The sequence below is a fragment of the Camellia sinensis genome, chromosome 15, assembly GCF_055761805.1.
Source record: "Camellia sinensis isolate YWXY chromosome 15, ASM5576180v1, whole genome shotgun sequence".
Taxonomy (NCBI): Eukaryota; Viridiplantae; Streptophyta; class Magnoliopsida; order Ericales; family Theaceae; genus Camellia; species Camellia sinensis.
The window spans coordinates 134,408,480-134,423,243 of record NC_138975.1 but is presented as its reverse complement, the minus strand read 5'-3'; the positions used below and the strand labels follow the sequence as shown (position 1 = coordinate 134,423,243).

At 34.4% G+C, this 14,764-nt stretch overlaps 1 protein-coding gene across 2 annotated transcripts; it reads right to left on the bottom strand.

Moving 5' to 3' along the window:
- Positions 1–246: 246 nt before the first annotated feature.
- Positions 247–12,166, bottom strand: AMSH1 (associated molecule with the SH3 domain of STAM 1). 2 transcript variants are annotated; one of them, XM_028257986.2, is made up of 14 exons: positions 11,614–12,166; positions 9,301–9,365; positions 9,064–9,139; positions 8,770–8,961; positions 8,411–8,505; positions 4,308–4,413; positions 4,188–4,234; positions 2,745–3,081; positions 2,226–2,315; positions 2,090–2,152; positions 1,939–2,013; positions 767–829; positions 636–688; positions 247–543 (listed from the first exon to the last, which is right to left on the bottom strand). In XM_028257986.2, the coding sequence occupies exons 1-14, from the start codon at positions 11,728–11,730 to the stop codon at positions 369–371; spliced, it is 1,554 nt and encodes a 517-aa protein (XP_028113787.2). In that variant the 5' UTR covers positions 11,731–12,166; the 3' UTR covers positions 247–368. The 2 variants fall into 2 exon arrangements, with proteins under 2 accessions (XP_028113787.2, XP_082765125.1); XM_082908999.1 differs by having other exon boundaries at positions 636–829; positions 11,614–12,133.
- Positions 12,167–14,764: the final 2,598 nt, after the last annotated feature.

The following is a 14,764-nucleotide window of genomic DNA, read 5'->3' as shown; positions in this document are numbered from 1 at the left end:
GGGTAAAAAGAGAACATGAAAACCAAAATTTTCAATTATTGATATTTGAGAGGAAATGTTCGCATTCTACAGCTCTGTAAACAATTTTATTTTTTATTTTTTTCACATCAATGATTTCGATGATAAGGAATTCTGGTGATGGTAGTAGTGTTGGGCGCAAAAATCCACATGCATTGATCAAATCAAAATGAAAATTCCAATTTACGACTGAATGACATATAAAGCAGGCTTACCAATCTTTCCCCCTTTTACAGAAAGTATTGAGGTCTCATAGACCAATTTCATTTGTAATGCTGATAATTACACTCGCATGGTAGCCGAAACAATATGTTTGTGGATCGGTACCCAAATGTTTGTGGTGACCGTAGTCACCGTAGATCAATAACATCGAACTTTATGTCAGGATTCATATACACATCTGTACATTGTTTGTAAATTGGCCCACCATCTGGAGGTGGGTCATGTGGATGAAAGCCGCGCCGCGGACATTGTCTTATAACTCCCATGCCACCTGGAGTGGTTAACCGGAAAATACCATGGGTTCTGCACAAAAATTTAAAAAATTAGGCAAAAAATACTTGAAACAAATATAAGAATGTTATCCTATACCAGACCAAAATGAGAATAATTCTTACTTTGAACTATCTCTTGGTGCCATAACAATTGCAATAGCTTCTGGCAACATAATCTGGAGAAGGATTAAGCATTTGTTAAAAGAAAAACAAAGTGAGCTAAAAGAAAGACAGAAAATCAGAGAGTTACACACCTGATATGAATAATGAGTGTGAACATCAATTGAGGACATGAAACAAGACTGCGTAGGATGTGTCTGCAAAATGAAACCCAGCAAATGATCAACTACTTAGCATCGCAGTCAATAGTAAATAAAATATACGAGCTTTTGAAGCATAACAAAGATTAAGCAGTGAACTAAATGCAACAAAGTTCCTGGTGAATGAGCTGATGTAAAATATTATAGATGATTGTGATGTCCATCCATAAACATAAACTAACTTTCTTCAGAGCAACCAGAACTCAGACCGGGGTTTGTTTCTCTAGATAACAAAAAGAAACCTATATGTTGGTTTTGGAAGGTTTCGTGAGATGGGAAGCTAACAGCATTTCAGTGGAAGGGCATCGGAGACTAAGAGAGAGTGGTTTTCCCAAGCTTCTTATGCCAAGAACCCCAACAGAAATGGAAAACAGAATTGTTCTACTGATGTAATCCATGACAAATTAATCACAAAAAAATTATCAAAAGTCCAGACTTAAACCAACCATGAACCAAAAAAAAAACCTTGGATTGGCAACTTCCAAGATAAAATATTGGGACGCAGTTTCATTTGCACAATCGTCACTGGGAGGGAACATTAGGAAACTAGTATATTTCCTTCACTGCTCCACAATAGTGTAAATAAATAATTAAAATATCAAAAATAGATTACAGAAATCAAAAGGGGGCCACTGCATGGTGCAATGTCAAAAGCTTGGGGCTGCTGAGCTTCAGAATGTGGATTTAAGTACGATGGCATCCATTTTTTACTAAGCATGCCAAACACTCTCATTGACCATATTGGCAGAACCAAAACTGGGTAATGGCATTTTAGACAAGAAGTTTCACAACAGGCTTGCAATTTGAGATCACAATTAATAATTTGAAGCCAAATGACATCCAACCAAAATGCAAAATGAACCACAAAAAAAATAAAAAATAAAAAATAAAAGAGAAAAAGAAACAATATAGCTATATCTATAGTTTTATTACAGCATTCCTATTTCTAGAAGGATCATTTAGATGGAGGGTGAAGACAGCCATGGGAATTGAAATAACTATACAAACTTAGGACAGAATAGGGATACAAACAAATAAAGAGATAGACAAGAAATACGAGAAATGATAATGAGAGAGACATGCACAAGACGACATAAAATACTCACATGAATCCACCCAAGGGGAAAAAGAGATTGTTTATCCTGCACTTCAAATATTTCCTCTTCATTTGTGGTTTGACACTAATCAGAAAGCACACACTTAGTATAACAGTTACAGAACTCTGATTCAAATTAAGGAAATAGAATACTGCCTTACCGAATCTGATGTTGATTCTTGCTTCGGAATGATAAGTGCCGTCACATAAAATTTCCGGTTTTTCTGCAGAAGGGGAAAAAAAAAATCACAAAATGCTTGGGACCAAGTTGAGGAATGTCAAATTAATAGCACTTACAAGTGAACCTGCAAGAACACCACAAGTTTCTAAATTTTTGTCTGTATTTGACTTCGCCATCTTCATGAAGCTATCCATCAATTTTGTTGACTGCAGAGATATATAGGTAGGGTAAGGAAGGGACATTATTTTCTTCAGCTGTTACAGCTGAACTATGGGGGGGCAAGTTCCATAAAACTAAAATTGAGAAGTTTTTAATGATGAGTTAGCACAGCTGAAATCTTTTAGATTTGATCGTTCATAATTCAATGTTAAATCCTAAAGGTTAAATTTGTCCATTGCGATTAAAATTCAAAATCACCTTGCAAGAATTATCTTTATATTCAGTGATAAGTCAAGTTTCTCCAACTAAATACCCTCTTCAATTAGAATTTACATGTGCAGCTAAAGTAATGGTGGGCCATACAAACTCTCCCCTTAGCCATATGCTCACATAATAAATTTATCATGCTGGAGGAAAAGTCAAGTTCAAAATAAAATAAACAACAGAAATTAAGAGAGAGAGAGAGAGAATCTCACAATGTGCAATTGCAATGGAGATTCTGAAGACGCTAAACCATCAGGCAAGGAATTATCCATTCCATATAGTGTCTCAGTAACTGCTGGTGAAGCAGGAATCAAATCTTGTACTTCTGCTAAAACAGGAGGAGGAGAAGGCTGTCTGATAATATTTGTTTGCAAAGGCATTTCAATTGGTTCAAAGGAAATCAAGGAGCCAGGTTCCTCAGCATGATGCATCTTATTATCATCATTTAAAGGAAGAATTGCTTCCACACTTGATCTTTCGGGTTCTGAGTTGTTAGAGACTTTTTCGGTCAACACTCCATTTTCTGGGGCTTGCTGCAGGCTGTTTTCCCTTTAAAAGATCAAAGAATATATTCAACCTCATTAGCATAAGCTCAGAAATGGAAAAAAGAAACATTAAAAAAACGAGAATGGACTTGCTGCAAACTCAAATTACTGTCCGAGTCTTGAGCAGAGAAACATTATCATTAAATCTGATTCCAAAAGCAGTAAGATTTGCTCATTTGCAAGTTCTCATATTCTCAGACAACTCGAGAATGTAATGACTGACTAATCTAGTTTTCCATGCATACTCCTTAAAGGTAATTTCCTTCACTGACCTAGGTTTCAGCACACAAATATTGTAGTTTATTTATTTATTTATTTTTTTTAATGCAACATAAGGGATTTTATTAATCAAGAAAACAAAGAACAAATTGAGGACAAGGTGTCTGCACACAAATATTACTGTGGAATCAGATTTTTAAAAAAAATATTGATATGCTCCTTGTTAATTATTTGTCTGTCTGACTACTCAAGAATCCACTGAGCAGGCTAATCTAGTTTCCATTCCAACATATAGTAAAGAAAATTTTATCAAATGCAGGTGGTCTTAAAATCAAAATTCCCAAAATGAAAGCAGTTTTAAACTCATTTCCCAAACCCACGTAATTTTATAAACACAACTGAATTTGTGTTTTGAAAACACTTCATGAAACAATGTGAGTTTTGGGAAATAAGTTTAAAGTTGCTTTGGTCAAGAAATTTTGTTTCAAAACAATTTTCATTTGGCATCAAACTGCAGCCTTCTTTTCCAAATTTGGCTTTTGATAGTTGCGAAGCAAGAGATCTGCAAATCCTCATACCATTTATTGGCTTTTGATTGGAATTATTATAATGGTCAAAATTGATTGTAATTTTATTCATCCGAAGTGTAGTCTCACAATGTGGTCAAAGAGGAGAATCCCACAGGACCATAAAGAGGACTTGCGCGTCACCTCTTCTCTAGTAGTATCTCTTCGAAAAAGACACTGGTAGGGTTCTATGCAAGAATCCATGCCTTAGCAATAGGATGTTTTCACCAAATATTAATCTTCTAACATTACTTCGCATTACATAGATTCTGTCAGTCTAGAAATACTGAATGCAGTTCTACAATAACGTTACACGGAATCTAACCTTGGAATTTCAACAGGAGTGAAGTCTATATTTATTGGATATTGGACCTACATTCACAAGAGAAAAGTCAGTCTGTCCTCTACTGTAATGAAGCAAAAAAATAGCTGAAAACCATCATACCCTTTTATCACTACTAGGAGGTTGCCACTGCCCGTGGAGCCCACTTGGACCCAAAATAGAATGTCTTGAAAGAGTTTCCTCCTTTGGACGGGGAATGGTTAGTGAACTACAATAAGAATGCAAGCAAGCAAAAAGTAAGCAAAAAGAAGAACATAATTACATGATTAAATTCATTTCAATTCTCCATTATCACATGCACTAACAGAAAACAAGGTACGATACCGTATTGAGTGCAAAATGATTTCAACAGGTAGAGTTGAAACTTAAATTTCACTCTTTATGCTTTCAGAATAATTTTAAGTTATTGAGTCACTTTTTGTAATATTTCAGTCTTGGCAGGATGATATCAAAAGTTCATGCATAATACAGCTCCCAGGGAAAGTAAAAACAAAGAAGTTGGAAGAATTGGCAACCAATGTTTGTTGCCTGATAAAGACAAGTGGCAGCAACCCATTTAAGGTTTACAAGAGACACGGAAAAAATGCTTCTAAGAACCAAGCTTTGATTTGACACGCATTGGATGATGCACAGCCACACTTGGAACCTTGGATAATCATGTTTTAGCCTTATGGATTTTGTTTTATGGATCATGATATCTCTATTGAAGTTTGGAAGTGTTTAGGTAAAAAGAGGATTGCTTGGTTGATTAGGTTGTTTAGCAAAATTTTGTTGACTAGGAGCATGCCAAATGAGTAGAGGAAGAGTGTTTTAGTGCCAATCTATAAGAATAAAGGAAATGTCCAGAATTGCAACAACTATAGAGAAATCAAGCTAATGTGTCACATAATAAAGTGTGGGAGAGGGTGATGAAAATTGTGAGATATAACAGAGGTGTCAGAGAATCAATTTAGGTTTATGCCGGGCAGATCAACAATGAAAGCGATTTATCTTTTGAGGAGAGTAATAGAAAATTATAGAGAAAAGAAAAGAGACATTCATATAGTATTTATCGACCTTAAGAAAGCATATGATAGAGTGCTCCGGGATATAATATAGTGGGTGTTAGAGAAGAAAGGGGTGGCAAAAGGTTACATTGGTGTGATTAGGGACATGTATGAAGGAGTGGTGACCACTATTAGATTGCCTGCTGGAGAGACAAATGAATTTCCTATCACTTTAAGGTTGCACCAAGGATCTACTATAAGTCCTTATCTTTTTACTTTAGTTATGGACGAGTTGACGAGAAATATTCAGGATGACGTGCCATGGTGTATGCTTTTTGTAGACGATGTTGTGCCAGTGGATGAGACTAAAAAAGGAGTTAACACAAAGTTGGAGATTTGGAGAAAAACTCTTGAATCTAAAGGATTCCGGATAAGCAGAACTAAGACAGAGTACATGGAGTATAAATTTAGTAACAGTAACAATGAAAGTAGAGGAGAAGTGAAGATTGAGAGCCAAGAACTGCCAAAGAGTGAACATTTTCGTTATTTAGGGCGATTATCACAACAACGGGGGAGATTGATGCGGATATGGCCCATAGGATTAAGGCGGAATGGTGTAAGTGCAGAAGTGCGTCTGGAATACCGTGTAATAAACGAATACCCACTAGACTAAAAGGTAAGTTCTATAGAATGGCTATTAAACCAGCGATGTTATATGGGACGGAGTGTTGGGCAACCAAGAAACAACATGTAGATAAGATGAGTGTGGCTGAAATGAAGATACTAAGGTGAATGTGTGGCAAGACTAGACAAGACGGAATTAGGAATGAGTGTATTCGGGAATGGGTAGGAATAGCACTGATAGAAGATAAGTTGAGAGAAAATCGATTGAGATAGTTTGGTCACATTCAACAGAGACTAACAGAGACAGTAGTGAAGAGATGCGATACTGTAATGATAGATGAAAATATTAGGGGACGAGGTAGGTCTAGATTAACGTTGGCTAGCGTTATAAATAGAGATATGAACCAACTTAATTTGACTAACGAAATGGCCTTTGATAGGGCTGCGTGGAGAAGAAGGATTCATGTAGCCGACCCCATTTGATGGGATTTAAGGTTCGGTTCGGTTCGGTTCGGTTGTACAGTTAACTCATGGATCATCTTGTGGGTCAAGTTATCTAATTGGTTTTTATTCATAGGTCTTATTTGATCTCAAATAGATTTTAGAAGTCAAAAGTTTAGTAGTTTCCTCTTTAAAAATCTTAGTAAAACTAGTTGATGAAGGAAGTACCCTAATCTATATAAAGTCATGTAATGATTCTAATTTAATACAGAATAGTTTTGAGAGAATTATTTCCAACAAAAATGCTCCTTTTGACATTGTGTGATGCAATCTAAGGCCTCTAGGAGTAATTCCTAAACATATTTTCTTCTCCTCCATTTTTCTTTGTTAAATTTTCTACATTTTAACAACCCAACAAATTTTTATTAATGCTTTTCCTAACCATTGCAGCCTTCTCTGTAAACCCAATTTTCCCCCCTTGATTCTTCAACCCTAGAACAAGAAGGCAACTTTAAAACAACAAAACACTGTACACAGCTCCCAGAACAGTCACTGCTTTGATCTCATTTCCTTATTTAAATAAACCTAGCTCTACTTTCTCCCATAAACTAATTAAAACCTTAAAATTCCAACTGTAAATCAGCTTTAAACTGCAATATAAATAAATTCCAGGTTTAAAATCCCCCAATGCGCAGACCAGCATCAAAAAGTATTTCACAATAACCTTTGTGGTGAGTGCATGATTACGTCCTTCAAGTCCTACGAGGGACCATTTCAAATTAAAATCAGAGAGAGCCAATAGCTATACAACATACCCTGTACCCATGTTAAGCATAAACAAATGCACAAGATAAATAAAACTAGCATGCATGATATTATTTTAGAATTTTGGAATGGTATCTTCGTAATATTTTTACTTATTTCAAGTTAGTTAAATAATATGACTCAGTGGCATCCATATATTGTGGGTGTTTAGGAAGTGACTGTTTTAGAGGCTTTTTGGCTATTTTAGTAGGCTATTTTAATTTTTGTATTTGGGAAGATAGGATAGATTTTTATTTGAGTTGTTGTATTGAAAAATGTGTTTGAAATGATGTTTGAGGCTGAAATTACAAATTTGTCCCTAGCCTCACTTTTTTCAAAATTTATCTATAGGGGCAAAATTGTCATTTACTAAATGTGCCTATACTGAGGGCCTATGCTGAACCTACACTGTCAAGTGACAGTGTAGGCTGCCCCATGCCGATTTGTTTTTTTTTTTTTTTTTTTTTAAATATAAATCATTGGTTTAGGGTATTTGAGGCTATTTGGTTTTTTTAGTGTTTGAGGCTATTTTAGCCTCAAAAGTGGGTTCCCAAACACCCCCATTGAATGGAGTTGAACCAATGTTAAAAGGCTAAAGAGACACATTAACGCAAAAGGACCATAGTCCAATGATACTTCAAAATGACTGGAGTTTTCTAGTGGAATGTGTCAAACATGGACAATTTCTTTAGATTTTACTACAGACTCAAAAGTTGCTTTCTTTCAGTTGCACCCAAAATTAGGTACTATCTACCACAGAAAACAGACTACCATAGTACCATACCCAAAAACAATCTAGTTAACATGAAATTAGATTGCCTACAAAACTCACACATGTAAACCAAATTAAGAGACATTAAAGGAAAACATATCTTTTATTGAACCATGGGCCTAGTAGCGCAAAGTACATTACAACTAGGCACATGGTTGAATCCCAATGTAACCTGCACAAACTGCCAGGATTCCAATCCTAGCTTAAGCAAATTAGGGTGTTTTGACAACCAAGAAAACAAAAGATAAAATGAACTTTTAGGAGTGCCTGGGCATGGAGGCAGGATCAAAAGAATAAAAAATGTGAGGTCTGTACCATATTGTGCAGAAGGAAAAAAGGTGCAAAACATTAAACTTAGTTCTACACAAACAAGAAGACATGCAACGGTCAAGCTAAATAATGGTGGTAGATAAAATATTAAACTACTGAGGAGATGCTAAAAAAGAAGAGATGTTAAACAAACCATTTAACCCTACTTCCATTGAAACAAATTGAAGGACAAGCCAAATAATGCTAGTCTAGGTTTTGATTTAACTATCGGTTGATAGAAACCCTTTGAAGGATATCAGAGCACTTACAATCTGCGAAATTGATCTTCTACCGGCTTGGCAAGTGAATACTGCTGAGGCCTTGAACCTTGATACACATATTCTTGAGCAGCAAGGCGTGGTGTCTGTCACATATAAATAGCATATCAAAGTATGAACTTAACATTGATGTGGTATATATTTTAACAAGGAGCAGCAGCTAAAACAGAAAAGAAATAGACAAAGAGAGCATATTTATGCCTGATACCCTGGACAACAGCCATCACAAAATGTCCGTCACTTAAAATTAAAGTTGCAACTTCTGAACCCAATTCAACAATCAGAAGAAAGAAACTGACAAGTTGGAAAATGGAAATTTTACGCAAAGCTATGATGCATTAAGTGTGTACCTTTGTTATAGCATAACTAGTAATGCTTTGCTTTTTGATAGGAGGCCACTCCAGTGAAGAATCAAATGAACTGTTTTGAGGAAGATGACCCCATCCATTTGCTTGATATGTATGTTTTCTGTTTAACTCGTCAATCTTATTTTGCACTTTTGGCTTCAGTGTCTCCAGTTCACCCATGGCATTCAATAATCTCTACAGTCAGAAATTGAAATACCAAATTATGCCGGTTGGACTTCCAATGAAGAATTATAATCTTGATTAAAAAATAAAATGAGAGAGACGTGGTTATAATACCTTCTTCAAATAAGATTTATTGGTTTGTGGAAATGCTCTATATTCTCGATGGCATGGTATTGTCTCAGTGACCAGACTGAAGCAGAATTAATGATTTAGTTTCATGACACAGTTGACACTTGAGAATAAATGTAGGATTTTCAACACTAAAACCACCCCTCCCAATTTCATAACACCTATCAGGTTACAGAGCAAAACTAAAAAGGTTTAAGTAATCTTCTTCTTCTTTTTTCTCACCTTGAAAACCTTAGAAGCATGACATATAGATCTATAATGTTGTCCTCTTCTCGGAAGATGTCAGCCTACCATGCCATAATTATATTAGGATCAAATACATCACTTCAAATCAACAAATGACAAAGTAATAAAAATTTAGAGAGAGAAATGAATCATAGGAGACAGGATGTCAATTCCAAACCACAAACAAAGTAAATGGATTAAATGAACAACAGAAGATTACACCACAAGCATGAGCCGAAGCACAAACGCAAAATACAAAATCAGGGAAAAATCAATGTCTGTAATTGAAGTATGTGAATTAACAAAGTCTATAGCAAGAAGGTTTGATAAATGCTTTGGTGTCTGAATAAGAAAGAAATGTTTGATGAGACCATTGCAGCAAACATTATCATGTGAAAGTAACCTGCCATGCCAGTGTCCACAAAATGTATTTCAAAACAAACATATATGTAGGGAGATGAATTAACTAATTGTAAGATGAAGAATTAAGTGCAAGAAAAGCAATTGTGGCACGAATCATTTTTTAAGATTGAACCATCTTTTTATTCCAAACAGAAATGATATTGCACTATATAGGGAACAAAAAAAAAAGACAATGCCAATATAATTGTTCAAAAGCAATAAAGGTTTTAGTTAGGAAACTAAGAAAGCATCAAGGCACGTACCAAGGAAAAACATTTAAACAAGTGGCCATATGGAAAAATGGAACTCAGCTGAATAATTCCATGATGATTTTCCAACAAACTATATATATATATATATAAGAGAACAATCCTCATAGGTTTCATTGTGACCCTTCCAGAACATATCAGATACATGTCCAAACTCCAAAAATGTCTAATTATTTAAAAATAAAAATGAAAAATTAGACTCAAGCACACTTCAGACACTTGAGGAGCACGTGTTCATTGCTTAGACACACATAAAACACATTACAAGTTTAGACAAAATAACTAATGATAAAAGAAGATTAATCTAGACTTGCACAGTTACGTATTAATTCATCCTCCTTTAAACTTTAGCAATTCATGTTCAATTGCATATTTTTATTATTTGAATAAAATATTCATGTATGTAATGTATAATAAATATACAAAACCATAAATTTTGCATGTATCATCCACATATTGTGTCTAGCATTTTTTTAAAATTGACATGTCATCATGTTTGTGTCATGTCATATGTCCATATCCATGATTCTTGTAACTAAACTATCTCATCTATCAAAATATAGATCAATGAGCTTAACCAAAATCAACTACCACCACCTAGATTTTTAATTTGCTAAAGTTTCCAGTTTAATGAGATTGGTCATCACAAAACAAGACAAGCGTAAGACTAATATGTTGAGGCTTCCTGATTGATCCCCATACCCATGCAAACACCCATAAACCACATATATCAAACAACCCAAGTAGGGCTGTTGAACCTAAGTCGTCTGGTCTCTAAGTCATCGCCTCAGCCATCACACCAATCCATACAAATCTAGGGGTGAGAAACGAACCAAACAACTCGAGCTCAACTCGTTAAAAGCTTGTTTGAGCTCTGTTTGTTAAGTAAACAAGCCATTCTTGAATACATTTTGGAGCTCGTTAAAATTTTAAAACCAAGCTTGAACAGTCAATTGTTCGTTCATCTCGGATCAAAAAGCCAAAAACTACATAGAAAAACCAAACTACTTGAGCTCGGCTCGACAAAAGCTCGTTTGAGATCAGCTCGAAAGTTTAAGAAATCAAGTTTAAACAAATTTTGAAACTCGTTATAGTTTTCAAACCATGCTTGAACAACTAAGTGTTTGGCTCGTTTTTCACCTCTATACAGATCAACAAACTTTCAGGAAAATACTGTATCCATCTAAATTTTTATATTTGTCAGTATTCCAGTTGAATAAGATTGCGCCTCAACAGAAACCTCAATCTAACTATAATCCCTCAAAATAAGACATTAAAATTGAAGTCATGGGCAATATTTTGGTCCTGAATTGAGATCTAATTTCATAATTCCAAGTTAAAATAAGCATCAAATGTATTCACAAAGATCACAAAAAATTCTAATTTAACACATAAACAATCCAGATATTATTCACTACAGTACAAGCACCTAGTTTATCCCAATCGCAAAAATCTCCAACAATTCACTCATGTTAGATAATGATTCTCACATAAACTACAGATCGTTCACCGGCAAACCACAATCGAAATACCAAATCTTTCGCAATTCAGGAAAGAAATTCAAACAACAGTTTCAGAATCGATAGAACACACACACACACACACACACACACATATATATGTATACCTAAATACAGACCTGTTTGAGGATATTATCAGCAATCCGAAAGTAGTATCGGAGAGAGATTCGATTGTCGACATCGAGCCTCTGAGCACTTGAGGCGATGTTGATTCTTCCTGAAGAAGAAGACCTCATCTTGTTTGTTTCTTGAGTTTTTTCTTCTGCTTTTTCTTTCGTTTTCTAACCAAACAACATTTTCTCGGATCGGAAAATTGGGGGGCGGAACTCGGAGGAGCCGCGTCAATGGCGGACTTGGTTCAGAGATGAGATTGAGAAGAGAGAAGACGATCCAAGCAAGGTGATCGGTTTCGGCCGAGGGCAAATTCTGAAATGGGTAATTACACTTTTCCCCCAAATATTTTTCTCAAATTTCACGCTGTTTTTAGTTGGGGTTAAGGATTTGACAATGAATTTACAAAATAATATATATAATATACATGTAAAATATATTTGTATTTTATTTAATTTTACTTTTTTTTTTTCTTTTTAAATTTCTTCGCAAATTCTTCAACCAATCTAATTTTATATGGTATGCCCATTTTTTATTCCTCACAAACTCTTTTAGTGTAATAATATCACTGGGAATCAATCATGAAATCAAAATTATAAGTATATTATATAAATTAAAAATTGAATTAATTTTGTTAAACTTATAAAACTTATATATTTTTCTGTAAACCTACAATATGTTACCATAGTTTTATTTTTTATTTTTTTATTTTGTTAAACGATGTGTATACCTGTTTTTGTCATATACGACTGAAATAATATTAATAATAAAGAAAAACCAACAACAACAACCAAATTTGTAGTGGATCCTCTAGAGTTGATTCTCTAGAGTGATCTCCTAAAGTAGCAGATCGAACGGTTCAGAACAAAACTCACCAAAACGACGTCGTTTTGGTGAGTATTTTGAAAAAAAAAAAAAAAAAAAAATCAGATTTTTTGAAGCAAAGGTTTGCAGATCAACAATGGCGTTGCTTCATCATCATCATCACAACCCAACAACCCAATCAAACTCTCTTTCAACTCCATATCACAGCAATAACTCTCTCTCAAATCCATTCTCTCCATCACCCTCCTCCCCCACTGGTGAGTATTTTGAAAAAAAAAAAAAAAAATTCAAATTTTTTGAAGCTTTTTTTGCAGACAGCATCTTCGTTGACAGGATCTTCGTTGACAATCCGTAACCTTCCGTTGAAACCAGAACAGGCCATTGTTGATCTGCAAAAAAAGCTTCAAAATCTGATTTTTTTTTTTTTTTTTTTTTTCAAAATACTGATGAAGCAACGCCATTGTTGATCTGCAAACCTTTGCTTCAAAAAATCTGATTTTTTTTTTTTTTTTTTTCAAAATACTCACCAAAACGACGTCGTTTTGGTGAGTTTTGTTCTGAACCGTTCGATCTGCTACTTTAGGAGATCACTCTAGAGAATCAACTCTAGAGGATCCGCTCGCGTTTGTTGTTAGCCTTCGGCCTCTTTTGACAATACAATTAAAAGATAATTTATTAGTTTTTGACTTTATTCGATTATATCATTTTTCTATTTTTTATATATTTTTTTAAAAAAAAAAGTTGAAATGAATTAAAAAAATCAACTTTTAACCTACTCCTCCAAACTTAATTACTTCATTGAAAATGTTTAAATATTTTAAAATATTATTTTTAAATTTATTCTTAATGACATATTACTCTATTACTTTGATATAAATAATTTTTTTTTAAAAATTCAATTGGTGATGTATATATGGCTTTTTAATTTCTTAACTTTCATAACACCCTTGGTTTGTTTGATTTTGAAAAACGCACCATCTACATATTTTTTCTCTTATAAATTCTCCGAATGACTTGATAAGAAAAAAGACAAATTAATGACTCACACTCAATACACTCATATCTTTTCTCAAAGCCTTCCTGTCAATATTGTCATGTCATTTGAGGGTTTAGGAGGGATGATTTTGAGTAGATGTAGATTTTTATAGTAGTTTAATACATAACTCTCAATGATAGGACAATAAATTAGTCCTTTTTTTAAATAGTGTATGTAATCAGAAGAACAGAGCACCAAGAAAACCACATTTTATGAATAAATTGGCCCTTAAGTGATTAGTTTGTAAATCAATTAGTAACTAATATGAAATAATCCACATTATATGAATAAATTTAGTAGTATAAAGCATTTTTTTTCTTTTTTCATATGTTAGTTGAGCATCAAGATGTCAAAATGTTCACAAAAAAATATTTTATCAAATCTAACCTTTTTTTAGAGACTACATTGAAATCATTTCTTCAACACATGATTTCAAAAATAATCCTAAACTGAAATTGGGAGTTTTTTTTAATGCTAGAAGATTAATTATAAATACAAAATAAAAATTATATTAAAATGACAATTATAATTAAACAATACATACCTGGAAGTAAGCAATCACTACAAGGAAAAAAAAAAAAAAAACAACTTAATATAACAAAAACTTCCGTAATGAGGAGACATAATCGATCTTTATTTTTATAAGAATTGACTGTTTGACCCCGTAGATAGAATGTATATATATGGATGGCGAACTAAATTTGATTAATTGAAATCATGGATTGAATCCACAAATTTTCAGATAAAATATATTGTGTGTGTCAATTTCCGACCACACTGCCAATCAAGTACTCAGCTGGAGAACACCGGCAGAATAGATTAAGCCCGAACAACCTGCAACAGAAAGAAGAGATTCTGGTGGTAGCTCGTCCACCCGGGGGCACTCCGACGATCAAGTCAGTAAAATATCTCTCAAAGATAACTAATAGTGCTTAACTCACTAGACAGAGCATAAAAGCCATACCTTAGACCCATGGAGGTGCCTCACTTTTATAGCCAACACAATCCTAGTCTCAATAGAAGCCTAGCTCTAATAGATTTAGGATTACTGCTAATCTTAAACTCCTAGTAGGATTAGGATAAACTCTCTAAGAGTCTTATATTTTCCCAACCTGAAGTCTTCTCCCATTCTAGGACTCTTGTCCCTTATCCGCTTATCCCAGATTCCGGTTTCTTCGCAGATAACCTCGGCCTAGCCGAGATCATCTCGGCGTCATGATCAGGACACGTGGCACCTCGGCTGGCACTTCAGTGACACCTCAGCCACGTGTTGTCATTCAAAAATTATGTCTCTGCAA

Coding starts and splice junctions, on each gene's coding strand:
- AMSH1 (XM_082908999.1), bottom strand. CDS start 11,730: ATGAGGTCTTCTTCTTCAGGAAGAATCAACATCGCCTCAAGTGCTCAG. Junction 2,316..2,744: donor CTCCATTGCAATTGCACATT/GTGAGATTCTCT, acceptor ATATCTCTGCAG/TCAACAAAATTGATGGATAG. Junction 830..1,938: donor TTCCCCTTGGGTGGATTCAT/GTGAGTATTTTA, acceptor TTCATTTTGCAG/ACACATCCTACGCAGTCTTG.